Source organism: Saccopteryx bilineata, chromosome 5 (assembly GCF_036850765.1).
Source record: "Saccopteryx bilineata isolate mSacBil1 chromosome 5, mSacBil1_pri_phased_curated, whole genome shotgun sequence".
Lineage (NCBI taxonomy): Eukaryota > Metazoa > Chordata > Mammalia > Chiroptera > Emballonuridae > Saccopteryx > Saccopteryx bilineata.
This window is the reverse complement of record NC_089494.1, coordinates 75,102,357-75,128,913: the sequence shown is the minus strand read 5'-3', so window position 1 is coordinate 75,128,913 and position 26,557 is coordinate 75,102,357. Positions and strand designations below refer to the sequence as shown.

At 36.8% G+C, this 26,557-nt stretch overlaps 1 protein-coding gene across 1 annotated transcript in view; it reads right to left on the bottom strand.

Moving 5' to 3' along the window:
- Positions 1-11,286: 11,286 nt before the first annotated feature.
- FAP (fibroblast activation protein alpha) overlaps positions 11,287-26,557 on the bottom strand; it is a 74,900-nt gene continuing 59,629 nt past the window's right edge. Inside the window, exons 21-26 of the mRNA XM_066279434.1 lie at positions 23,743-23,797; positions 15,045-15,144; positions 13,954-14,018; positions 13,409-13,481; positions 13,073-13,146; positions 11,287-11,674 (exon numbers count right to left, since the gene is read on the bottom strand). Of these exons, the coding sequence (XP_066135531.1) occupies positions 11,573-11,674; positions 13,073-13,146; positions 13,409-13,481; positions 13,954-14,018; positions 15,045-15,144; positions 23,743-23,797 (469 nt within the window). The 3' untranslated portion in view covers positions 11,287-11,572. The remainder of the gene's footprint in view (positions 11,675-13,072; positions 13,147-13,408; positions 13,482-13,953; positions 14,019-15,044; positions 15,145-23,742; positions 23,798-26,557) is intronic.

The window sequence follows — 26,557 nt, the reverse complement described above, 5'->3', positions numbered from 1 at the left end:
GAACTTTCTTTTTACGATTGAATAATATTCCATTGTATGTATATTCCACACATCATGTTTATTTTTCATCAATTTACTTTTTTGGCCATTATAAATAATGCTGCTAAAAATATTTAAGTAAAAGTTTTGCCTGGACTATGTTTTTAATTCTCTTAGGCAAAGTAGAATTCTAGAAGAATTCTAAAGCAATAAAAAAAAGAATACAGCTTGATATTTGCGACAACATGGATAAACCTAGAAGGTATTGTGCTAAGTGAAATAAGCCAGATAGAGAAAGAAAAATATGTGGAATATAATAAAACAAAACAAATAAATAAATAAAACAAAACAAAACAGATGCCAAGAAACAGACAAAAGGGATGGTTGCCTGAGGGGGTGGGGATGGTTAGATGGCTGAAAAAGTTGAAGGAGAATATAGTTAATAATTCTGTGATAAGTTTGCACGGTGACAGTTGATTACTAGAATTAGTTGGTTGATAACATTGTAAGGTATAAAAATGTAAAATCACTATATTGCACACCTGAAACTAATATAACTAATATAATATTGTATACCCACTATACCTAAATAGAAAGAGAAATAATTCTAGAAGTAGAATTCCTGGGTTATATGATAACTGTAATTAACTTTTGAGGAACTGCCAAACGGCCTTCTAAAGTAACGGTGGAGATTCTATTTTTAAAGAATCAGATCCATGAGTTTTAGATGTGTCACACAACTAACCTTTCACCTTTTCAAATAGTTGTGATTTCACTTTCTGCTGATGAGGCTGAGAATATTAATAGAGCATAGAATTCAGAGCAGGGCAAAAGAATGGGAGGGCCCATTCTTACTGTCTTTTGATTGATGTGAAGACAGAATGAGAAGAACAAAGAAGGAGGCAGCCGAAGCAGGGCATTTGAAAAAGAATACTTTTGAAGAGTTGCTGTGTTGAGTGCAGTTAAACAAGAAGGTAGAACAGAACTTCAGGGCTGGACAAAGAAATTTCCAATATTTGAGAGGTCTAAGTGTTTTGAATGCTCAGGAGTTGTAAGTTATGGATCTGTAATGTCTAGGTGTGTGAATCTTATGGGTTTCCTCTCTTGTATGTCCAGATAGTGTGATCAACAACTGCTCAAAATAAGTATAACATATTTAAATTTTTTCTTTAAGAATTCAAGTATATTTTTAATGAAAATGAGGATGAGTCAAAATAAATATTTATAAAACACCCAATAGCTTAAGTTCCTGGAATACACTTTTATATCAAAAGCTTGAATCTACTAATTCTAGAAATAATGCCATAATTATTTATAAGTAATATAGATTACTTATACAGATTTTTACAAAGATTTTTTTAATTGAGAGAAAATTTATGTAACAAAATCAAACCTTTTAAAATGAACGATTTAGTGGCATTGAGTACATTCACAATGTTTTGCAACCTCCAGCCCTTTCTAGTACCAAAAGATTTCCATCACTCCAAAATAAAACTTCCTATCCATTAAGCACCTTCTCCTCATTTTCCCTCCTGCATCCTCTGAAGACCACCAATCTGTATTCTAGCTCTATGGATTTACCTATTCTGGATAGTTCACATAAATGGAACCACATGATAGTATTTTGTATCTGGTTTGTTTGAGTTAACATGTGTTCAAAGTTTATATACATCATAGCATTTACCAGTACATCATTCTTCTTTATGGCTGAAAAACAGTCCAGTGTGTGTGTGTGTGTGTGTGTGTGTGTGTGTGTGTGTGGCAATTGATTTATCCGTTCATCCTCTGATGGATCTTTTGGTTGTATCCACCTGTTGACTGTTGTCAATAGTATTGCTATGAACATGCTTGTGCATGTGTTTGATTGAGAACCTGTTTTTAATTCTTTTGAGTATATATCTAGGAGTGGAACTGCTGAGTTATATGGTAATTCTATGTTTAACTTTTTGAGGAGCTCCTAAACTGTTTTCCACAGTAGCGGGACCATTTATATTCCTACCAGCAATGTATGAAGGTTCCAATTTACATCCTTGCCAACACTTCTTTTCTTTTCTTTTTTAAGTAGCCATCTTTGTAGGTGTAAATTGGTACTTCAGTGTAACTTCGATTTGCATATCCTTAATGACTAAAGATACTAAGAATTTTTTCATGTGCTTTGTTGGCCACTCATATATCTTCTTTGGAGAAATGTCTATTCAAACCCTTTGCCCACTTTTAAATTGTATGGTTGAATTATAAGAGTCCATGTATAAGTTTCTATGTATTCTAGATATTGGAACCCTACAAATAAAATTAAAAATAAATATATATATATATACACACATATGTGCATATATATGTAACTGTATTATACAAGTAAAACAGACAAAATATGAATACAACATATGTAAAATTATTGTTCACAGTTGAATACAATTCTAATAAAAATTATATATTTAAATAAGTTATACATCTTAATAATTGCATTTATTGTTTCCATGACTACTTAATTTTGGGGAAATATGACACCAGTTCACGTGACTATTGACTAGCTACTTATAAGGCTTGCTACAAATTTTTAACACTGATAATAATAAATTCCCAATATTTGTTAATAAGAAATACCATGTGCCTGACCAGGCAGTGGTGTAGTGGATAGAGCATCGGACTGGGATGAGGAAGGACCCAGGTTTGAGACCCCGAGGTTGCCGGCTTGAGCGTGGGCTCATCTGGCTTGAACAAAAAAAAAAAAGCTCACCAGCTTGGACCCAAGGTCGCTGGCTCGAGCAGGGGGTTACTCGGTCTGTTGAAGGCCCGTAGTCGGGGCACGTGTGGGAGGGCAATCGATGAACAACTAAGGTGTTGCAATGAGAGGCTGATGATTGATGCTTCTCATCTCTCTCTGTTCCTGTCTGTCCCTATCTATCCCTCTCTCTGACTCTCTCTCTGTCCCTGTAAAAATAAATAAATAAATAAAAATTTTTTAAAAAAAGAAAAGAAAAGAAATACCATGTAAAAGACTCTAAGTCTACGAAGGAACAGATACTAGAATTTCTATAGCAGATTTTATTAGGTATGGTTTTTCCACAAAAGATGATTGTGTAAACAATATTTTATGGCTCCTGATACAGTAACTTGATAAAGTAAATAAAAGTACTCCGGATATGTTGAAAGTGCTTTGGCAACCTATAGACACATGTGGATTTTTTTATGGCATACATTGACAGCCATTATCTATCATAAAAACAGGAAGAGATACAAAATAGTTATCTTACACGAAGTTAAAAAATTTTACTTTTCATTTTTCTTAAAGCCTAATCTGGAGAAATAAAAGCTGAGGTTTATACTTTCATTGTTCTTTATTTCTGGAGCCTCTGCTTTGGCAGCCTGAGTGCTGTTGGCAAGACATCGGTGCCAATTTGGGGACCATTCTTGTGTGATATCTTTGAAGCTTCCCCCCATTCTACCTCCCTCTGTAGCTCCACGCCATGGTGTAGGAGTTGGCAGAGGAACAGCTGTGGGAAGACACAGAGCAGGGGTAACATCGGAGAGAAGACATCAAGAAAAAATACTTGGGTGGAGAAAAGGTGATGGGAAGATTGGAAAGCTAACGTTATTTTGAGCCCAGTCACGAATTGGATTTACATATTGGATAGCTTGCCTGTACGTACACAATATTTCACTGGGGCCAGAAACAAGATGCAAACCCTGCACAAGTCACTTAAGTTATTGAGAAAGGCACAAAACTTTGTTTTCAAAGCTCCCTATACATGTTTATTTAAGCAGTCATTTAATGGCTATGTTATTAACTGTACTAAAATTCTAATAATGGCTGATAAGAGCCTGTTACTAGGGTTGTTTATTTATATTCTATATTGAATATTTGATTAATGGAAGTAATATGTGATAAAACCATCTGAAAAGGCATTCCACATACTGCTGGAATACCTGGCAAATGGTATTTATTGCCAAATTACATGGAGGTATGGTGGTGGTAAGAAAACCATGGTCTGACAGATCTGAACCTATGGAATCTCAGGTAAGTTTCATAACATGTACTTTATTTTCCTAATCAGAAATATACATATTTTAATTTTTAACTTACAGTTTGGATAATTAAATGAAACAATGTATATGGAGTACTTGGTTTATAATTGACATCCAAAATAGAAATTGATACCCACAAGTCAAATCTGGCACACAGATGAGTTTTATTTACTTATATATTTGCTTTCAAGATTTTAAAATTGAGAGTTTACATTTCAAAATCAAGTTTCCCGATTTCTCTTGATAAAAACCAGTCCAGGAAGCAATAAACCCATGCTCGCACGTGGCAACAATTTCAACCAATAGTCGTCTTCTTTCGTTGTGCTCAGTAGTTTGCCATGTCCCACCCTTAGGTAACGAGAGACTGTGCTGACACCTCCTAGGCGTGCTTCATTCATTCTACTTGCCTGGCTGGCCTCAGCGGTTGTTTGAGGTTGGAAACTGTACTTCAACTATACTTTACATCTTTCCAATACAAGATCCTCAACCTTTAATTAATTCATATAAAATCAATCTCATAAAGGAAGATGGTAGATGGTGATAGTGATGAAAATTACTTTGACTATATATATATATATATATATATATATATATATCCCCCAAAAGGATTATTTTTGATGACTCCAAGTTTATAATCTAAATTTGAAAGAAGCAACCAATCATTCAGAGTTTGATCTTATGACCTACCTGATCTGGAGACAGAAACAGTTTAAAGCATGGGTATCATTGTTTTATAATGTAAAAGAAACCATTAGCACTTGAAATATACTTAAGTAATATATTTTTTAAATAACTAGATTTTTTTAAAATAAAAGCTGCAATAGCATTCAAGAGGTTAATCTGACTTCTTCCAGTCTGAACTGTTTTGCCAAACTTTCTCAGTCTGCGGTGTCCTGATGATACTTTAGAGGCAGCAAGAATTAGAGGTGGGACAGTACAGTGAGATGTGGTGTCATTTCCTAACCAAAATTTTTGTTTAAAAGACAATTATTCTTGTTTAAAAAATCAAGCTCTCTTTCAGATTTCTAAGATTCATGAACCTTCTAACCTCAGGCTCCTGACTGTGAATCACCTGCTATTCTTGGATTTTTCTTTCTCTTTGCTTTGAGTGAGAAACAACTAGTTTCTATTACATACTAATTTCCAGAAAGAGTAAGATCTGTTTCCACCATGAGTTCATGTGGAAGGATTTTAGTTTCATTGCCCCTTTTGTCCACAGATGAGAATATATTCAGTAAATATTTATAAACTCCTCCTACCTCTATCCAGGACTGTTTAGGCTCTGGGTGCAGAGATTTGAAAAGACAGAGAGGGCTACTGCTCCTAGGAAGCCTATATTTGGATGAAAGAAATAGTTGACAAATAAGCACATACATAAGTTAAAATAATTTCTGATACTCATAAGCTCTATCAAGAAAACACAATAATATAATGTGGTTGGAAGTCTCTGGATGTGGTAAAAGTGACCAGAGAAATCTTCTTTAAGGTGTTGACACATGAGCTGAGACCTAGAAGACAAGGGCACAGACAATTGACAATTTGAGAAACCACTTTCCAGGCTCTGAAACAGAAGTAAGTTTGCCACGTGAGTGCATGTGTTTGCGCGCGCGCGCGCGCGCGCGCACACACACACACACACACACACACACACACACACACAGAAAGGAGACCAGTGAGGTCGGCCATGGGCGTGTTGGAGATAAGACCAGAGAAGAGGCCAGAGTGGGGCTTTGTAGGTTGTGCATGAAGCTGGACTGGGTGAGTGGACTGTCCAAGCCCTTCAACCACACATTTCCCTGTCAGTCTATGTTCCTCACAGGTGTTTCCATCACTACTATCAAATGTTTGACTCCTCCGACAGGTAGCAAGATAAAAGGATGGACAACTCATTCAAGATAAAGTATCAAGGTCGATGAGCTTCTCTGGATACTCATGACTTCTATATTAGTTGTTCATAAAAAGCCCCATCCTTTCAAAAAATATATAAAGATTAATTCATAAGTGACTCATGATTTTGACACACTAAATTCACTGATATGGAAAAGAAACTATTGGCTTCTGATTCAGACTATTAATCTCTTGAGAATTAATTTATTGAAAATGCTAACTAAAATGTAGTTTGTATCAACAAGACGGGTAATAGCAAATGTTGGAGAGGCTGTGGAGAAAAAGGAACCCTCATTCACTGTTGGTGGGACTGTAAAGTAGTACAACCATTATGGAGGAAAGTATGGTGGTTCCTCAAAAAACTGCAAATAGAACTACCTTATGACCCAGCAATCCCTCTACTGGGTATATACCCCAAAACCTCAGAAACATTGATACGTGAAGACACATGTAGCCCCATGTTCATTGCAGCACTGTTCACAGTGGCCAAGACATGGAAACAACCAAAAAGCCCTTCAATAGAAGACTGGATAAAGAAGATGTGGCACATATACACTAAGGAATACTACTCAGCCATAAGAAATGATGACATCAGATCATTTACAGCAAAATGGTGGGATCTTGATAACATTATAAGGAGTGAAATAAGTAAATCAGAAAAAAACAAGAACTACATGATTCCATACATTGGTGGAACATAAAAAATGAGACTAAGAGACATGGACAAGAGTGTGGTGGTTACCAGGGGTGGGGGGAGGGAGGACATGGGAGGGAGGGAGGGAGAGAGTTAGGGGGAGGGGGAGGGGCACAGAGAACTAGATAGAGGGTGGCGGAGGACAATCTGACTTTGGGCAAGGGGTACGCAACATAATTTAATGACAAAATAACCTAGACATGTTTTCTTTGAATATATGTATCCTGATTTATTAATGTCATCCCATTACCATTAATAAAAATTTATTAAAAAAAATGTAGTTTGTATATTTAGCAAATCCTGACAAAATATTTATTATATGCCAAGCACCATTAGCTCTACAAATAACAACTAATTTAAGCCTCCAAACAACCTCATGGGGTAGTAACTATTATTATCCCCCACTTCACAGATAAGGAAACTAAAGAAGAGAGAATTCTTTAAAACTGCTCAGTCATACAGCAAGTATGTTACTGAGCTGGGATACAAACCACAGAGTCTGACATTAGTATTGGGCCCTTATCCATAACATCTGAGACCTCCAAAATGACCTACAATGAACATATTATTTTTTAAAGAGTTGGCATATAAACTATCTTGTATTTCATTTGAAAAGAAGCAATTGACAGCATTGCAACGTATTTCTTTAATCTTAAAAAATAAAAACCCAAGAGAGATGCATTGTTTCCTGTTAGCATATAAAGCACTTGTATATATTAAAACTTCATCATTTTTTATCACCTATAAAGCTGAAAAATTAGTTTAGCTCCAGTTGTGATATAAGCAACTTTTATGGTGTATCTAAAATCTCTATTATGTCCATGAATATTTAAAAGTATGTTTTAATAACAAACTGAAGATATGTGAATGGACAGTTTTTTAACCAATACTTTTTATATCATTTTAAATGTTTCATTAGGACATTTATCTCAAAAATTCACCTTCTGTAACAGTAAAGAAAATTTGTGCCCCCAATAATTAATGGCTAACAACGATGCTCCCATCTTTGCTTGTCAATTAACAGTAATTATGAAAGAAAGAAAATGAGTTGTCAAACCATGTGACCTTGGCTTAATTATCATTCTCATACTCACAAGAAACAGACTCTCTATAACCACAGAGTGAAGGATGAAATGCTATACCAATGAATATTTGTGAAAACTGGTACTGTCAAAGCAAGTTTTTAAGTAAAGTAAGCAATAGAGTATTAATTAGAGGTTAATAGAATGAAATCATATTGCTCTAACTTGTCAAAGACATTACCTGTTTGTCAAAAACAAAAATACTATTTATGAATAGCATGTTGGAACTGCATACCAATAATCTGAGCAGGTGGTCATTGGAGATTTTTGCTAGAGGCCAAATCATTTTCCCCATGAATAGCTTGGTAAGGTTAAGGCACTTATTTCTCCCTGAATTAGAAATTATTCTACTTCCAATTGTCAAGGTACCTGTCCATAATGCCAAGGAAGAGTTTTAGCATTTCTTTTCACAAGCTGATGATTTACTGTGTTCAGAATTTTTTAGTCTGTTTTATTGAATAAATTCAAAATATCTGTTTTACTGGACAAATTTCAATTATCTGGTAGGTGCCCTCTTTCTTCTTTATAAACAGCATATTTGAAAGCATTGTTTTGGTAGAATCTTCCCAGAAGACCATATAATCACTATTTAAATTAGCCCTAATTCATTTTACATTTGCTTATTTTACTGTTAACTTTCCCAGAACTGTTTTTTTTTTCTTACAATTAGAACATCTGAATTTTAATTACATTACCATCAAGAAGCTCATTAAAGTCACTTAATTGGCAACATTTCCAAAAAAACCTTAACTGGGTTTAATATATTTTAAAGAGTTACTGTCAAAGTATAATTTCACCATTACAAACAGCTTGGCAACAACATTTGCATAAAGATCTGTCAGTTTCTGAAAAATGCTTAAATGTTGGGAAAATCAGATTCGTTAAGTCGCCTTTACTGAAAGAGTCCAGAAATGGAGAAATTGTCACATAAATCATCTTTGTAACCTCTGCAGTATGCAGACTACTGCCATGCACAGCATAGATATTCAAAAAAGGTTTCTTGAAGAAATAAATCATACATTTTATACTGATTTAAAAACCCGTTAAAACTTCAATAAAGTTTCCTCATTTGTGTAAATTGAACAAAATACTGTACCTATTTTCTAGCTGTTTCTGTCTCATTTACTTTAAGAAATATTAGATGGTGACTTAGAATTTTGAAAACCTTTAAAAACTAGCTATAAGGTCAGCACTATAAGATTAAGATATGAGGTGATTTTGAGATGGTATAATTCATTATGATTTCCTTCTTACATGTACGAGAATCCTGCCCCTACTATACTGACTTTATTTGAACTTGCATTGTAGTTACATGCATTGCTTACCTTTACAAGATTTTAATGTCTCTGCCTATAGACAGGTATGCTATTTAATACACGTGTCTCTTGGATGGGGATGGGAGTACTTAAAACAGTGGTTTGCAATCACATTTGTTGAATAAATGAATGAAAAATATCAAGTTTGTAATATGTGAAAGGTAACTGTGCATTAATTAGGGTGTTGGGATACCCTTCTCTCCAAACTTCATGTGCAAGAATAAAATGTGACAAACCATAATTATTACAATTTGCTTCCTACAAATAAAAAAAAGTTAAGATGTTTATAGTCACCCCTTTTAGTTTGGTATTTTCTACTAAAAATCTTTCTTTTTTGTGGTTTATGTACCTTTTATCTTCCAAGCCAAAAGAAGAATCTAGTAAAGCTCTCGAAAATGTGAACATTAAAAAAATAAAATAAAATGTGCCTCTCAAGTTGCTGCCTTGCTCTCCACGGTATCTTCCAAGTCCTGCAGAGTGGCTGGTACATACAGGCTCAATACATTTTTGTTGACTAAATGAATAAATACATAGACACATGCTGACAGTCCTGAGGAGCATCTGGACGGTTCTGCCTGAGGCTCTCAGGGAAGGCTTTATCCACAGTGACATAGAAAACCGGAGTCTTCCATGAACACAGAGTCAGTCACTCATTCACCACTTGCTGAGCTTCTGTCATGAGCCATGTTCTATGATATGGTCGTGAAGGTTCCTCAGGGACAGCACTCTCCAACTGTACTTTTTGTGATGATAGCAATGCTCTGCATCTGATATCTACAATATTGTTCTGTAGACCATGGAGACACAGGAGGTTTCTACATAGGAAATTGACACGATCAGATTTGTCTTGTAGAAGTTGTCTCTGTGACAGTGGGAACAAAGGCTTGAAGCTGAATGGTGATACTAGATGCCCGTTTTGCATATTTCGCAATGGCAAAAAAGAAGTGGGAGCAACAAGATTTTCTATTACTTTTCATTGACCAATGTCTCCTTGATAGAGTTAGGAAACAACTGCTGGTTTTTCTATTCTCCCGGCAGGAGAGAGTGCATGATGATGAGAACATCCTAAGGAAATCTCCTGGGCTTGCTTCAGAAGCTGCTCCATGAAGAACTGAAAGGGAAGGGGTGAGCTTCTCTCTGGACCTCAGGGCATCGCCGTCTTCCGGTTGCTGTGTTTCTGTAGAGGACAGAGGCTGTGGCCACTCCCGGATCTGTGAGGGTCTTTGGCCTGGGCTGCCTGACCACCACACAGCACTTCCTCCTGAGGGGTGATTGTGAGCCTATATGGCTGGAGTGGGAGGCCTGATTTCAGAAAACGGTAGTGGAAAGAGTGCCAGGTTGAGAAATCTAGAAACTCTGGGAGTTTGTGTTCTGTGAACTTTGAGGCCCCTCCCTCTGTAATGCTCCATGCCTGGATTGGTTCATCTGGCTGTAGATCATGGGAGGCGGGGAAAGTCTACCTGCAACTGCAAAGAATCCAGTTAGGGAGGGGGAGAAATCACTCTGGGCAATCCGTGCTGAGAAAGATGTCGATGAAAATCCCCCAGGTTTTGGCTTCATGGATGCTTCCAACATTCATTTAAGAAATCGATTCTGGTGACCCGGTGTAGCTCTTTTTAAATTCTGTGGTAGCCGCAGAGATGGCAAGCTGCCCATAAGTTTCTAATTGATGGGGACAGTTACTGGCAGAGCGTTGCTTTGCGATTGTAGTCATTATGTCTTTTCTTTTTTCAAAATGAACTTTATAATGTTCAACTAAAACCCTAGGAAAAAATCTCATAGAACATTTTTTGTTTTTCAGCTTTTGCTGTCCATTTCAGTTAATTCTTTGTTTTGTTTTGTTTTGTTTAGTGTGGTGTGGTTCAGCAATACGAAGGCAGTTACTATTACTAATTCAAAAAAAAGGGATACAAATAGGAACGTTTTCATTTGAAGCATTTCTTAAAAGAAGCCTGAATCCAAAATTCTGACTGTATTCTTATCAAATCCTTTTGACAATGTTGAAAAAATCTTCTGGGAGAAATTTAATAAACATTTCTTGGAAGGACAGCGTGAAGTGCAAACATCAGGGTTCTTCGACAAAAATCTGTCTCAGACTTGATTTCTGAACAACGCTGTTGTGTACTCCGATTCAGCATTTGGAGTTCTAATTTTAAAAAATCCCAAACTGCTCCTGGATTCGCCCCCTTCATGACCAAGCACCCTGCTAGTATTCATGTCCTTGCCTGGAAGAATCACTTCTTTCTATGATAGAAACTGGAATCTGAAATCAATGAACATAGACAAAATAATAGCACTGTAACCCTCTGACTTTATTTTTTTTTCCTTAAAATAAACAGGTGATAAAATACTGTGCCCAAAGCATAAACAATGGCTCCCTGTCCTCTTCTTTCACAGAGTAACAGAAAAGGTAAACAATTTTTCCGTTGAACTCCTGAGTTTTCCTAATTTTTGGCCAGCCATTTGAAAAACATTCATTCGTTTGTTTATACCAGCATTTAACAGCATAAAGAGTAAAACAGGCAAACAGTCTGAGGCATTTATCTGAAGTGTTCAGATTGTGATATAGGCTTCTCTCAGCATCGTTTTCAGTCTGGCAAAGAGAAACATTGCTTTAAGAAGTGGGTCATGTGGGTGTATAAGTGCTTCGTGGACAGGCCAGGTAAGCCATGGTTCTGGTCAGAGTACCACTGCAACACAAAAGGAAGACACCTGCTTTATTCCTGCAGCCAAACAGCACATCGAACTTAGACATTTTTATGCTTTCAGGACCTGGTTAACTTTTCTAATATTATACTTGAAATTCCACTTAAGAACACTCAAAAAGACAAATGTAAACATTTGGAGCAGGAAGATTTAAAGCTCTTCTAACATTCATTACTGTTTATGTACTTTAAATGATTTTTTAGATCTCGTGAGCTAAGCTTTCCCAGTGGCCAACATTCTGGGGGATCAGGAGGTGGGCACAGGTTCTAGCGCTTGAATGCTGGGTCTGTTATTCTGCTTTTCTGAGTTTGGTTGACGTTGTTTGTAAAATGACTGGGCTAAGTTTCACTTTCCCTAAGGTTCCTTATAGCTCAAACTTTCCATGAGGTTTTTAGTCTCTGACTCTAATTCCTCTCTATTGCAGAAAATCCATAACACATATAACCATAAACATCCTTTATAGGAGTTGAAAATAGTATCATAAAAAAAAAGGAATCTGGTGTCATAGATTTAAACTGTTGTTGGAGAGATGTTAGTAAGATTATTGTTTTCACTGACTAAAGGTGGCTAGTGGTCAAGATGTAATACTGTAGAGTTATAAGTTCAATTTTCCTTGGAGGGGTCCGCAACTTAAAAAACGACCAGAAAAAAAAAATCTCATTTCACTCTTTGTACATTATTTTAAAAAAACAAGTTTCAAGAAAGTGGGGGTTCACTTTTCTGGATTCTTGTTCAATGTAACCAAGTAAGGAAGAATTTATGCTTCCTGAAGAGGGGGAAAGATGGGTATTAGATTGTCACACTTGCCTTGGCTTTTGCTTTATTTTCCTCTGTTTTCATTTCCCCTTCCTCATGCCACCTGGATTTAACAGTTAGCTCATTCATTCATTCACTCTGTAAAAATAGGAGCGCCCGTAGTGCACCAAGCATGTGGTGGGAGCGGAGGACAGAGAGAAGAAAAGTTTCTCTAACAGAGTGGAGCTGCAGAGTTCAGGAAGCCAGCCTCTGGAGTCTCGGATAACGTCCTGCAATTGCTTCTTATGGAATAAACATAATCTTCTAGCTGCTTTGGAACTCCCGAGTTTTGTAAGGACTCATTGGCACACAGGATCACAGAACTGTTGGGTGTATGAGCTAGAAGATCATCTAAGTTTGTGGATGCTTTATGTATGTCTCACCCGAGATCACCAGAGGGGCTGTGACTTGCCTGGTGTCCTTCACGGGGTTGATGATAGATCAAGGTTCACTTGCTAATGTTATGCCTACTTTACCCTTTATTTTCTTTATCAGATGTTAGTAAATAGAAAAAAAATTCAATTTAATTCCTCCTTTAAGTTTAAGGGTCTAAGGCCATGAACACAAGTAAAAAGGAAATTATGTACCATTGCCTGGAAATCCACTTGCGCATTAACCAGAGCTTTAGCAATCTGTGCTGAGTTTTGAAAGTGCACATTATCTGCAACAAAGAGAGAGAGTTAAAGTGCTGTTAAATACCAGAAAGCATAGAGTGACAATGTACTGCCTGGAAATGAACACCAACGATTATCTAGTCATGCCGTTGACATTGTCAGCAGTGCGTAATCACACTCATTTATGGAAATGTCCCTGACTCTTAGGTACTGACCCTGAGCACAGGCATAGGAGGATGCTTAATGTTTCTTAAACAAAGTGATGCTGGCTCAGTATTTTTATGTGTAAGAGTCTTGCTTAAACCTCACCATCTGCTGTTCCGTGGATGAGAAGATAGTCTACATTTCTGAAATATTCTGCTCTTGCCATCACAGTTGAATTCTGGAAAAGAGGAAAAATTAACATTTTAGTTGCTGCAAGTTCTAATAGAAAACTAGCTAAATCATTGTGCAATGGACTTAGCACCAATACTGAAATTATGTATTGCTTTGGTTGATAAATATTTAAGAGTCAGAGCAACACATTTTCTTCATCATTTGCATTACTTCCATCTGATTCTTGGTTTGAAAAACTGAAAGTTTATGTGTCATATGTTACATATGAGTGAGACCTTAGGCATAAATGATGCCTGCTCAAGCTGTGTAGGGGTTGGGGGTAGGGAGGAGGATGGGGGAAGAAAGAATAAAATCCAAAAGAAGTAAATTCCTTTCTAACGAGGTGTTTTGCAGCTAACAAAAGATCATCATATTTGCTTGAGGACCCAGTAAAGGTGAAAACTATGAATGACAGTTTTAACATTATTTTGCATATTTGTAGTAAATTAATGACCTAAATAAAACAAAAAAAATCTTACTTTATAGTGCTTGAGATTATCATCCTTTGTTGGGAGACCCATGAACCGCTCCGTATAGATAGATGCTATAAAATATATAAAAATATGTGTTTGCATATAGTATGTATCATTTCATTAACCAATGAGACCCCCTGGTTTGATGATGGCTCCTTGCTTCTCCCACTTAGCTGATGAGAAGGGCTCATGTTTTCCTTCACTGTAATGCTCACCCAAGACTACTGCTCTGCAGTTTGCCTTCATAGGGAGGAGATTATGGAAATGCAAACATCTATCATTAGAAAGGATTGATGTTTAGCCTTTTCACTTCTACCCAAAGTGCCTCAGTTGAGGGGATGTTGAGACAGGAATGGCCCCATGGAATGACCTCAGTATATTTTAAAAGAAATCATAAATGCAGCCACCTGTATTACTTTCCTTAGTGTCTTAATTAATCTGGAATGAAAATATGTCTCCTAAATCCTCTCCTCCCAACACACAAATACATTTTTTATTGAATAAAGATTCCTTACAAATCACAATTGTCTCATTTCCACCCCAACACAGAGAAGAGGATCTGATGAAAGCTAAATTTGTACAATTGTTAGAGCTAATTCCAAATAATCATCCTGCATTGGTATTAATAATCATAAAAAGAAGGCACTTGGGGAAGGTGTATGTCTCAAATACATATCCATTGCTCTGATTTCTAAAACAATAAAGCTGGAAGCTGCAAATTGTGGTGTGGAGGTGAATTACGTGGCCTTCATCTGACTTTGCATCGGATGTGCCTTCAAACCAGCTGTGCAGCTATTGTGTGCCTGCAGAAACAGGTGGCTCTGATTTTAAAGGTTTGGTTCAGCCAGAAGAATGAGGTTTCTGGAGAGGATATGATATACTGGATTTCAAAAAAATCCCTCCTCACTCTAAAATGTCTTTGATTGTTACAACAGGATTATAATAAGTCATATAAATAAACCTTGTTTATACATTGCATTTCCCCCAGTGATACTGGGGTGAATTTTACTGCATAATTTATTTTCCTAACAACCTCAAATATAGAGTAATTATGTGTTAAATGTTTTTGCAGCAACATTTCTGAAATGTTTCCGTACCGTAATATTCCCAGCTGGAGACTGGAGCTACTGCTATACCACATTTGAAAAGACCAGTTCCGGATGCAAGGGCCAATGATGAAACATAACCACCATAGGACTGTAGAGACATTGTTACGAGTTAGTCCCACATTTACTTTCATAAACCCTCCTCTATATTTTTATAGCAGCTTTACTCACAATAAATGCTGACAGGAACTGGGGAACATGGATAGGGAAGATTAAATGTCTACCTTAATACCCTTAGCAACAACTTTCACCAGACATAACAGTAATTTTGTGCTTGATGATAAGAACATGGTAGCAGCAATTTAAGAGATGGATATAATTGCAATATTTCTGCAAAATTTTCTCCTTTCTTTCATCTTTTATATTTTTCCAACCAGGGCCTTGCTACAGCAAAAACAGGATTTTACTTGAAAGAAATGCACTATAAAAGAAGGTTATTCTCAAAATATAAATGAAAGTTACTTCCCATAGTTTGCGAAAATCTTGTGAGGCAGAACTTGTTTCTGTGTATTTACTTATTTTCATAACAGAACAGCAAGGGAAGGATGTAAGAACCTCCTAGATAGTTTAAGACATGGCGAGGATTGTGTATATGTTGTGTTACTCATTCTGTTTGAAGGATTTCTGGTAAGGCAGTTCAAAAAGTAAAAAGCAATTGGGGTTATGTTTTACTTTATATACCTTCCCACAAATTTAATAGAAAGACAAAGAAATGCACAAGAAAATGCAAATTTCAGAGTCAAGAGCAGATTTAGCTTCTGTCACTTTTCTTCCCTTAGATTCAATAGGTAATTCAGAAATATGATGCTATTAACAGAAGATGTCTGAATGTCACTTGGAAATCTGAACCTTTTTCTATAAATAAAGAAAGAACAAGAGCTTCATAACCAGGCTGCATCTCTCCCTGGACGGCATATCTAATATGTATGCACATGCTGGGAGAAAGGTATTTTCTAGAAACATGAATTAAGCAGTTTCCTGGGACATAAATTCTCCCCACTCCAAAATGGATGAGCTAGATTAGGAAGTAATTTTGGTGTTTATTCTTGCCCTAACGTGGGGGCATCCTTATAAGTCATAAAAAGACAGTGTGACTCTTAACTAAAGATGTACCTTGTTTTTAAAAAATTATTACCACAAATTTCTGGAAATCATTTCCTTGAGGTCAGGAGAGATCATATCACATCTTGGTATAAAAATGTCAGTCTTTAGAGAGGGTGAAAGAGTGAGAGTGAGAGCTCTGTGGCACAAGGAAGATAGAAGGACAGACGGATGGATGGATGGACGAACGAAGGTGACAACAGCACAAGTTCAGTGACACAGGACACATTTTAATCCATAAAATGCATAAAGTGGAAGAATAAGCTAAATGATCCTGCTGAATTTAATAGTTAAAGAAAAAATTCTCTACCTAGTTTACAGTTTTATGTTTCCATCTCTGGAGTTTTATTGAGGACCCTTGAATCGAAAACACAGAATAAAAGAAGCAGTTCTGATTAGATTATGCCATGGGCTCTTTTTGTTATATATGGAGAAAAACTAAAGCATATTTTAATAGGGGAAAATATATTTTAAAAACAGAAGGACCATTTGGGCTTCAAAATCATTTTGGTGGAAATGTACCATTGAAACCTTTATATAATCTTATCAATCAATGTCACCCCAATAAATTTAATTTAAAAATAAAATAAAACAAAGCACCAGAAAAATATATTAAAGAATATTCTTTTAAAAAAATAGTAAAATAAAGTAATTTTGGTAAGTAAAAATTTTCTAGCAGGTTCAAACTTTCACCTATAATACCAAAATAATTTGTTTTGATGAGCAGGTTAGCAGCAAATATTATTGAAACAGGTGATCTTTTTTTCTTTCTTAATTTTAGGTTGAAATAATAGAGTGTTAGGCAAATAAGTTTGTAAAATTTGTGTTCTTTGATTTTGCTCACTTTTATTGTTAAAAATGGCCACTGCCCAGATATGTGATCTGTGAAACTGATTACCTTCTTGTTTGGGAAGGGGCTTGGTTATGCTAATGTTGCTGGAGGAGGGGTTTCACGCTAAAAAGTTTTAAGAAGGAGGAGGAAAGAGGAAGCCGTGTTTTGCAGAGAGTGTGCGGAGAGAAGGAGATAGGGAACCAGAGGAGACTGAGGCTGGTGGGGGGCCTTTGATTCTAGGAAAACTCGAAGAAGATTCTCCTGGTTGTAGAACCGGAGAATGTGTAGTGGGTTTTGGTGCCCTGTGTGTTTTTACTCGCCTGCTGGGTGCGAGGCTAGAATAAAGAAATGGCGCACCAGTTTTTGGCTCCGTAGTTTCTCTACCGTCTGTCTGAATCTAATGGGAACCTGCACGTGCCTGGCTGTGATGGCCATGCCCCTGGCTTTACATAGAGTAAACATGAGTCCTTTAGAAAAATTATTATTGCTTATGGTTTTATTGGAAAAGTGTGTTCACTACTAGTAACTACTTTAGATCCTGCTTCTCCTCTCCTATGTTCTGGAACAGGAAAGAGAATGGAGTGAGATTAAAATTGCAAGCTTTTGCAAAATAATAAAATGGACTTTGAAAACTCCCTTTCAAAGTCTTAGAAATTCTTAAACTGTATCTACTCGGGGATTAGGTAACAGTGCTGTATCTAAATAAAATCTTCATGTTTTTAGGGTGAATACAAACTGTCTCTAAGAATTTCTAAGAACAAAGCTACTATAGCATCAGAACAACAAAAAAAGTTATACTTCAAATTCTCAGTCAGCTGAACAAAGCTATTCCTATTGTAGAAATAAAGAGGAAAAAAAGCACCAGAGTTAACTTTCTTCTGCTTTCTCATGGGTGGGACTCTAAGGCAGAGTGGGTGGCTGCCACAAGGAAAGAACCCACGGAGCAGATTGGCCATGAGAATTCTAGAATTTTGTCCTTTGCACTTAGACGCCTTGCCATTTTGCTTAAATGAAGGATATCTTTAAAAACATTTTTAGAAGGGCACAGAATTTTGAGGGGTGTATGGAATGTACTTATGTGAGCTATAATGCACAGTGGGACATTTTACCTACAGGCAATAATAATGAGCTGATACTTGTGTGGCCAAGGTTATTGCAAAGGTTTTGGTGGTCCCACACAATCTATCTCCCTTCTCCCACCTCACACCACCCCTTGTTTACTGGCCATCTTGATATTCTTTGATCTAGCCCCAGGATTTATGTAAATGACACCATCCTCTGCCAGAAGGCTCTTTCAAATAGGTATGGTTTACTTTCTCCCCATTTCAAGTCTTCACCCAGCATACCACGCTCCTGTCTTATCTCGTGTTCCTCCATAGCATTCAACATCATTTAACATTCTAAACATTTTACTTACTTATCTTGCTTACTGTCTTACTACCCACCATACCCAACTCCATAATGGTAGAGATTTTTGTCTATTTTTTTTTTACAGAGACAGAGAAAGAGTCAGAGAGAGGGATAGATAGGGACAGACAGACAGGAACAGAGAGAGATGAGAAGCATCAATCATCAGTTTTTTCATTGCGACACCTTAGTTGTTCATTGATTGCTTTCTCATATGTGCCTTGACTGTGAGGCTACAGCAGACTGGGTAACCCCTTGCTCAAGCCAGCGACCTTGGGTCCAAGCTGGTGAGCTTTGCTCAAACCAGATGAGCCCGCACTCAAGCTGGCAACCTCAGGGTCTTGAACCTGGGTCCTCCACATCCCAGTTCAATACTCTATCCACTGCACCACTGCCTGGTCAGGCTATTTTGTTAATGAATATATCCCCAGTACTGGAAATATGACCTGAAACACAATAGGAATAAAAAGAATATTTGTTTAATATATCACTTGCCTATTAACTCATCTAACTGTACAGTAACTTGGCAAGGAAATTCTTGCTGAATTTCATGATGAAGAAATTGAAGCTCAGAGTAAACTTAGAGTAGTTACGTAGTCAGTAAGCAGCAGAGCTGGGACTGAACCCTAGGACACCTGGCTCCACAGCCCACACCATATCTTCTACATCCTTACACTAGAGCAAGTGCTTTGAGGAGAGTTATGTTTGGAATCTAATATAGTCTAATTAGAGGTGCATTTGTCCTACTTTTACATCGTTGATCACACATAGCAATTCAAATTGCTTAAAATTAGTCACTGGAAGAGAAAGAAACTAAGATTAAATCATGAACTAATGCTTATTCAACACCACCTGGCTAGGCCTATATTAACAAAGCAAAGCCCATAAATGAGGTTGTTATTCTAATAATTTAAGCAAAACCCCCACTATTCTTCAGTCATCAGAAAATAACTGCGTCAATTTTTCTTTGCATAAACCAGGGTTTTGCAACCTCAGTGTTGTTGACATTTTAGCTAGATATTCTTTTTTGTGGGGTCTGTGCTGTGTATTGTAGGGATATTTAACAGCATCTCTGGGCCTCTCTTCACTAGATGTGAGTTGTACCACCCCAGTTGTAACAACCAAAAATCTCTCTAGACACTGCCAAATGTCCTCTGAGGGACAAAACTGCCCAGTTAAATGTCACAACAGACATTTCCTAGGCATGGTACTGGGGACATAGTAGATATCTATCAAGCAGCTTAAAAGAGGACTAATGGACTTGGGTTTGTGTGAGAGAGGAAAAACAGAAGAGTGAGACAAAAATTCCTCCTCTCAACTGTATTATTCCATACGTAGGTGGGACATAATAGTGAAACTAAGAGACATTGATAAGAGTGTGGTGGTTACGGGGGGGAGGGGGGAATGGGAGAGGGATAGGGGGTGGGGAGGGGCACAAAGAAAACAAGATAGAAGGTGACAGAGGACAATCTGACTTTGGGTGATGGGTATGCAACATAATTGAACGACAAGATAACCTGGACTTGTTATCTTTGAATATATGTATCCTGATTTATTGATGTCACCCCATTAAAAAAATAAAATTATAAAAAAATAAATAAAAAAAAAAAAAAAAAATTATAAAAAAAAAAATTCCTCCTCTCGTCTTCTTAATCTGGACAGTAGAAGAAAATAGGATTTGCAGCCTATTGACCAACTGACTTGAAAAAATGTGTGGTTAGCTATAGTGTATTTCTCAGACCACTAACATACCTACCTACCACTTCATGGAATGACATACTTGCTTTCCAAATATAGAACACAATAATAGCTAAATAGCCTTCATGGTCATTCTCAATGTCTTCCTCTTTCTCCCCTCCAATTTCCCATAGGTCTCTGCCTATTAAACTACAGAAGAGCACTCAGAGCTATAACCCCTTCCCACTGCCTACTTCACTGCCTAAATCAAGCTCTTGGTATTTGTTGCCAGTATTACCAGTTTCCTAAGTCCTTGGCGTACTCCCTTCTGCACCTTAGGCCACCCTTTACTTTGCAAACAAGAGTATCTTTCTAAGACACCAATTCCACTTCCTATTGAGTTCAAGAGTGCTCTCAAAGAGGTACCCCTAGAATCAAATACTTTTTGGCAATACTGTATTAAACAAAATTTAACAGGATTCTCTACTGTTCCTTCAAATAGTCTATACACTATTATATGAATTTTTTATTTACCAAATTATTAGACCACAGAACATTTTCTTTAAAAATTTCTTGGCACTAATAGAACACATTTAGTGAAATATTGACTTATAGAATTAAATTCAGGTTAAACAACATTATAGATGTGTGACATGGCCAAATATTATTGCTAAACAATTGAGAAACAAAGCTAAAAAAAGGCAAAGCCATTCCCTTGAGTAGCTTACATTCTTATGGTAGAAACCAATAGATAGACAAGGTCAAACATTGTAATTCCTCGAAGAGCAGTATTAAGAGCTATTGGAGCACAAAAAAGGTCATTTCTGAGTTAGGTCTTTAAAAACATGTAGGAATTTTCCATTGTAGAATGAGGAATAGGTGGAGAGTGGAAGAAGAGACTAGTCATTGCTAGTGCACAGAGCAGGATTTACAAAATCACTGGAACAAGCAAGCACAGACATAAGTCAAATTATTTAGTAAGTGTGGGGAAAAGTGGAGAGAGGTGAGACTGGAAAGCTAGGTTGTGAGCAGCTTGCCAAGAGTCTTGCCTGCAAGGAAATATGTTTGGGCACTAGCTTGAGGTCAGTGTGTGGGACTTCAAAATACATAAACAGAAAAACAATTTGGTAAGAACTGTGTTTTGTAACAATACCTTCTTTAGAAATAGTGGAGCTTATGAGGCCAAAGTAGTGAAGATAGTTAAGAAGCAACTGGAATAGTTAAACTGATACCACACAACCTGTGGTCCATGGACCAAAAGAATCAGCTTACCTTGGGTCTGTTAGAAATGCAAACCCTTGAGTTCCACTTGGAACACTGAATTACAACCTCGGGTAGTAGGTCCCTGGTAATTGTGTTTTAACAGGTTCTCGAGGTGATCTTATGCAAGCCCAAACTTAAGAAGCTCTAGCCTAAATAACATATGAAGAAACCTGAACTATGGCAAGTTAGAATCTAATATAGTCTCATTAGAGGTGCATTTGTCCTACTTTTATATCGTTGATCACACATATCAATTCAAATTGCTTATCATTAGACCCTGGTGCCTCTCTTCACTAGGTCAGTGAGGATGATGAGAAGAGAACAGATTTTGATGTCTGCAGATAGAATTGATGGAATTTATTAAACAACAGAATGACTGGAGTCAGAGAGCAAGGAAAGTTGAAAACAGCTCTGAACTTACTAACTTGGGTGGCTAGGTATGAGGTGAGATCCTTAATAAAGATGAAGACTTGTTTTAAAGTAAAGCATAACAAGTTTAGCTTGGGCTAGTGAAGCCTGAGGCTCCTGTAAGACATCTGGAAAAGGTGATCCGTAGGTATTTGAAAGGTGGAACTCAGAAGAAAAATGTGGGCTAGGGGCAGCATCTGGCAGTCATCATTATCTTTGCAACCACATGAGTTTCCCCAAGAAATAAAGAACAATAGGAATCAAGGCCAGACCCAGAGAAACCCTGACACTTAAAGAATGAATGGAGTGTAATGTCCATAGAGACATAGAAAAATGAGAAAAGAAAGGTGTCACAGAGCCATAAATAAAGCCCATTCTACTTTGTGTGTCCTGTCCTCTGGTTACCTATCTACCCTGACTCATGTACACTTTCTTTATCATATGCCTTATATTTCTGAAAGTTCAGGCACTCCTAACCAATCCAGAGTTTGTCACACACACCATACTGTTTGTTACTTAGGACCTGGGCAGTGTTGTCCTCATTCTCACCGGAATGCCCCTTAACTAACCTCTCTTCACCAAGTTCAAGTGCTACATAATTTCTGAACCTCCACTTAGCTCTCACAGCCAGAATTAGCCACTTCTCTCCCTGGTGGTCTCCACAAGTTATATCTCAAAAGAAAAGAAAAAGAAAGTAGTATTAAGGTCTTTTTCTTTCAGGACCTCCCAGGTCTTCCTGCTGATTTAGGGCTTCTCATGTGTTATATCTGTTAGCAGTTCAGTCATTTCTTCTCTCACACATGCTCCCATGGTTTACCTCACAATCACTGCCATGTTGGAAAGTAAGCAATAAAGGGGGGCTAATATACTGTTTCTTCCACAAGCATTTGAACAGACATGGTAAGAATCTCTTATTGAAGATTTTCAGATTGATATGGATATATTTTGGGGTGATGAGTAGTTTCTTAAATCATCCTACATAGGTGGTCTCTACCAAGCTAATACTGAGCATGTTGCAGAAATGAAATTAAAAGTTCTATTTTATAGTTATTTCAAAGCCTACAATAAAAGTAAAATTCTAAGAGAAATGCTAATGATTATATGTAACTGTTCAGCTTGAAATGTAAATTTTTCAAGGATTTACTTTAGGAAACTTCATTAAAATGGATGGCAGGAAAGGTCTTATCTGAAATATTTCACCATAAAATATTTTATTTATTTCCACACTTTGAATCCTATTCTGTTGAAATACTTATCATTTGATAGTTTTATGAAGAACCAAAGGGCCTGAAGTAACAACTTTTCACAATTTCCTAACAGCTCTTCTAGTCACTGAGCTGAGACTTGAGCGGAATTCTGCAGATTTCCTCCTTTACTATTGGGTTTCATTCTCTCCATCTTGTGGATGACACTGTGCTCACAGAAAACAGCCAAGAAAAACTCCCAAACACCCAAATTGACTTGCAAACGTACAAATTCAGACCAAAAATGAAACATAATATTTCTTGAAAGGTAATTATCATAATTTATAGTGGGCAAATTTAAATCCTTTCCAATGTTTCTCTAAACTTTTCAGTGACATTACCCATGACCAATAATTTTTGCTACTTCCTTTTAGTGTATATTTTAAAGACCTGCACAGTTCCTCAAACATGAGATTATTGCCACTACCTATACCTAAGAAACTAAATAATACATTTCTCTCTAATTAGCACAAATTAACATCAGGTCTGGTTAAAAAAAAGTTGATTAATTCTCTGCTCCAAAATCAAGCAAGATATGACTGGGATAGGAAAAATACTAGGGAATTTATATTCTAAAAGTTTCTGTAAACACTTATAGCCATCACTTTGAAGTCCAGCTTATTAAAATGGACTGTTTTCATTAACAAATTAAATTATGTTGCAATATTAGCATTTCATGAGAAACCTTATAAGCGAACAGTTTAGAAAATGATGATTGCTGAACTGAGTAACAGGCATAAAACATAAAACAACTCACCCAGCCCCATATGGCTATTCTTGTTTCATCAATGAAACCCATTTCTATGAATTTTCTAAAGTAAAAGAAAACAAATTTTTAGAATTTTAAGTGTGTACACATGACATTTACTTCATTACACAACCATATTTAATCCAAAAACTTAATAGAAATGCTACATTTTCTTTGTTTAAACACATGCATAATCAGGCTGCATTTACAAATAATTAAAAGAATATTATCATGTTTTCTGCAAAGGATAAAAGGATCCTCTAGACTCTACTGAACATCTGTTGAGTTGTACTTTCCAAGGTTTAAAGGCCTCATATCCTAATTGTGTGGGTGAGTTACCTGGGACTCAGAGAGGTCAAGAAACAGGCTCACAGTAAAACAAGAGGAAACAGCACCTTGATGAGGACCATATTTCGAAATCCCTGGCTTTTGATAAAGAAGTTTTTGTTGTTCCTATTTTAAATTTTATTAATTTCTCATGACCTCTTGTGCTCAGATGTTAATGATAGTCACCATTGACATTTTTGTCACATCCATCCATGGAAAATATCCATTCCCTCTCCCATTTCATACTTAAGTACCCTCAGTTTATCATATGTATCTTTTAGGATATGGACATGATTCAATTGAACTCCATCACATAAGAGCTTCCATTTGGAAACTCTCCTTAGGAGCAACTTTTAAAAGTCATGGAAAGCCTTCAAAAATGTAACTTTTCAAGTTTTAAAAGAGTCTTTTAGGCCAATTTATTCTATGCTGCTGTGACAACTGGTGTTCAGGGGCAATTGTGATTTATTTGGGGAAGCGTTTAATAAAAACTTAAGAAACCGAAAGCAAACTGGAAGGGCGGCGGCAGAGGCCAAGGTGCAACAGTGATGGGTGGGAGGGGAGGAAACGGTGACACACACGGCCCTGGGAAAATATAATGTCTTTGTTCCTCTCAGGTACGTTAATGCCTTTTCTGATTCTTCTCCTAAAGCAAGATGGAGTGATTTTCATTTGTTGAAAAACTGAGTTTTTTTACAGTGACCGTTTTGCATGTTGCATTGATTCGACGTGTACATCTCCAGTGCACAGAGGAGTTGGGAAAATGCCCGGGACAAACAGATGGGAAGAAGCCCCGTCAGTCACAGCTTACCCAACACGAATTGTAAGGGACACTGAGGAGCGTACAGGGAAGAAATGCAGCAGCAAATGGAAAGTGGCTACCTGTGTGGATGCCGTTCCTGGTAAAGTTGAGAAAATGAGCAGCAAATTGTGGCATTCGGGCAATTCTTCCACAAACTTCAAAAGCCAAATGAAAGAAGACAAGGTTCACTTCCTTTGTTAAAAAAGTAAGCTTGCCACTAGTGTTTGAAGACGGTTCTGAGCCATAAAACCAATCGTGATTTTTATGATCTCCCAGAAGCTAGCAATCATGTTGCCTTGCATCTGGGGTAAGAGCAAATAACAGGTGATTCATGGAAACAGGAAATTCTCAACAGTTCCCTTCCTAGGTTTGTTCCGAAACGATGACATTTACACGAAATGATAGTGCAATAGTTAACATGGAAATGAAACATTAACACTTAATGTGGCAGGACTAGGTTAAAAGTTACCTAGATATTCTTAGCACTTTGAAAGCAGTAAGGCTCTATAAAATTTACCTCCAAATTCTGAAGAGCTTCCAAGAGGCTTATCAGAAATACTGTTGATAATGTGGTTAAATCAACAAAACGTTAGTAACAAATGAAAAAGATGTTTTCTAATTTTGGATGCTGGACTGAACTTTACAACTTTTCTCTCATAAAAATGGCCCTGGACCAAAGGTCAATTTAGAATTCTAGTGATCAATTATTATTCTATTTTGGAAATCTTCTTATACCATGTATGTTATATATATTTTTAACGTACAATTCTACCTTCTCACTAACCCTCAAGTTACATTAAATTTCAGAATTATGGGATGTAAAATATTCCAAACATACCCCAAACGAGCAAACTTGACTCTCTAACTACTGGAGTTTTGTGGATCTCACATATGCAACATTTGCAAAGAAGCCCAAAGAAAGCAGGTCCCAGTTTCACGTATTCTTTGACCTCACAAGCACCTCCTTTGAAGGATTTCTTTTGCCTAGTCAAAACTAGTGAGGTTGTGTGGTTTCTTTTTAATTTTTACCTACTTTTCTTTATTTAAACTTACTTATTAACTCTGACTCATACTTACTATTGTTTCTAAACATATATATTGGATTTTACTTTGGTAAGTAAAAAACTTACCCAGATTGAATTTTATGAGATTCATGGTGACAAATTTCCTTCTTTTGGGGGAAGTAATTTGAGAGCTACCACAGAAGATTTACAGTTCCTAATTCTCTGTGTAAGACATTCAGTGTCAGATTCCTACAACCCTTTTTGAGGAGATACGTGGTTGAATTATTCTCAGGATTATCATTGTAAATCTATCCTTTTCCGCTTTTGTTTTCTCAAAGCATTGGGTTTCAAGACTTCCTTTTTGCTTCTGCAGAGTGATGGTGTCAAGCAACACCCAGGCCAGCCCCAACTGGCATCTGCACTGCTGCACCTGTCCTTTGTGGGGGCTGTGCAGTCACCCCTTGTTCAGTAGGATATTGACCGAAAGTTTAATCAAACAGCAATGCCATCCCTTTAAAATATAGGCAGTTTATCCACTTTACAAAGATTGTACATACATTGAAAATAGAGATTTTAAACTGCACAACCTTATACAGTGTATTGCCATGGCATGCATTACTATCTGATCCTGTTGAACGGCTGAGTAAATGATTGAACATATGCATGATCTATAGCGGGAGGCATTCTTTGG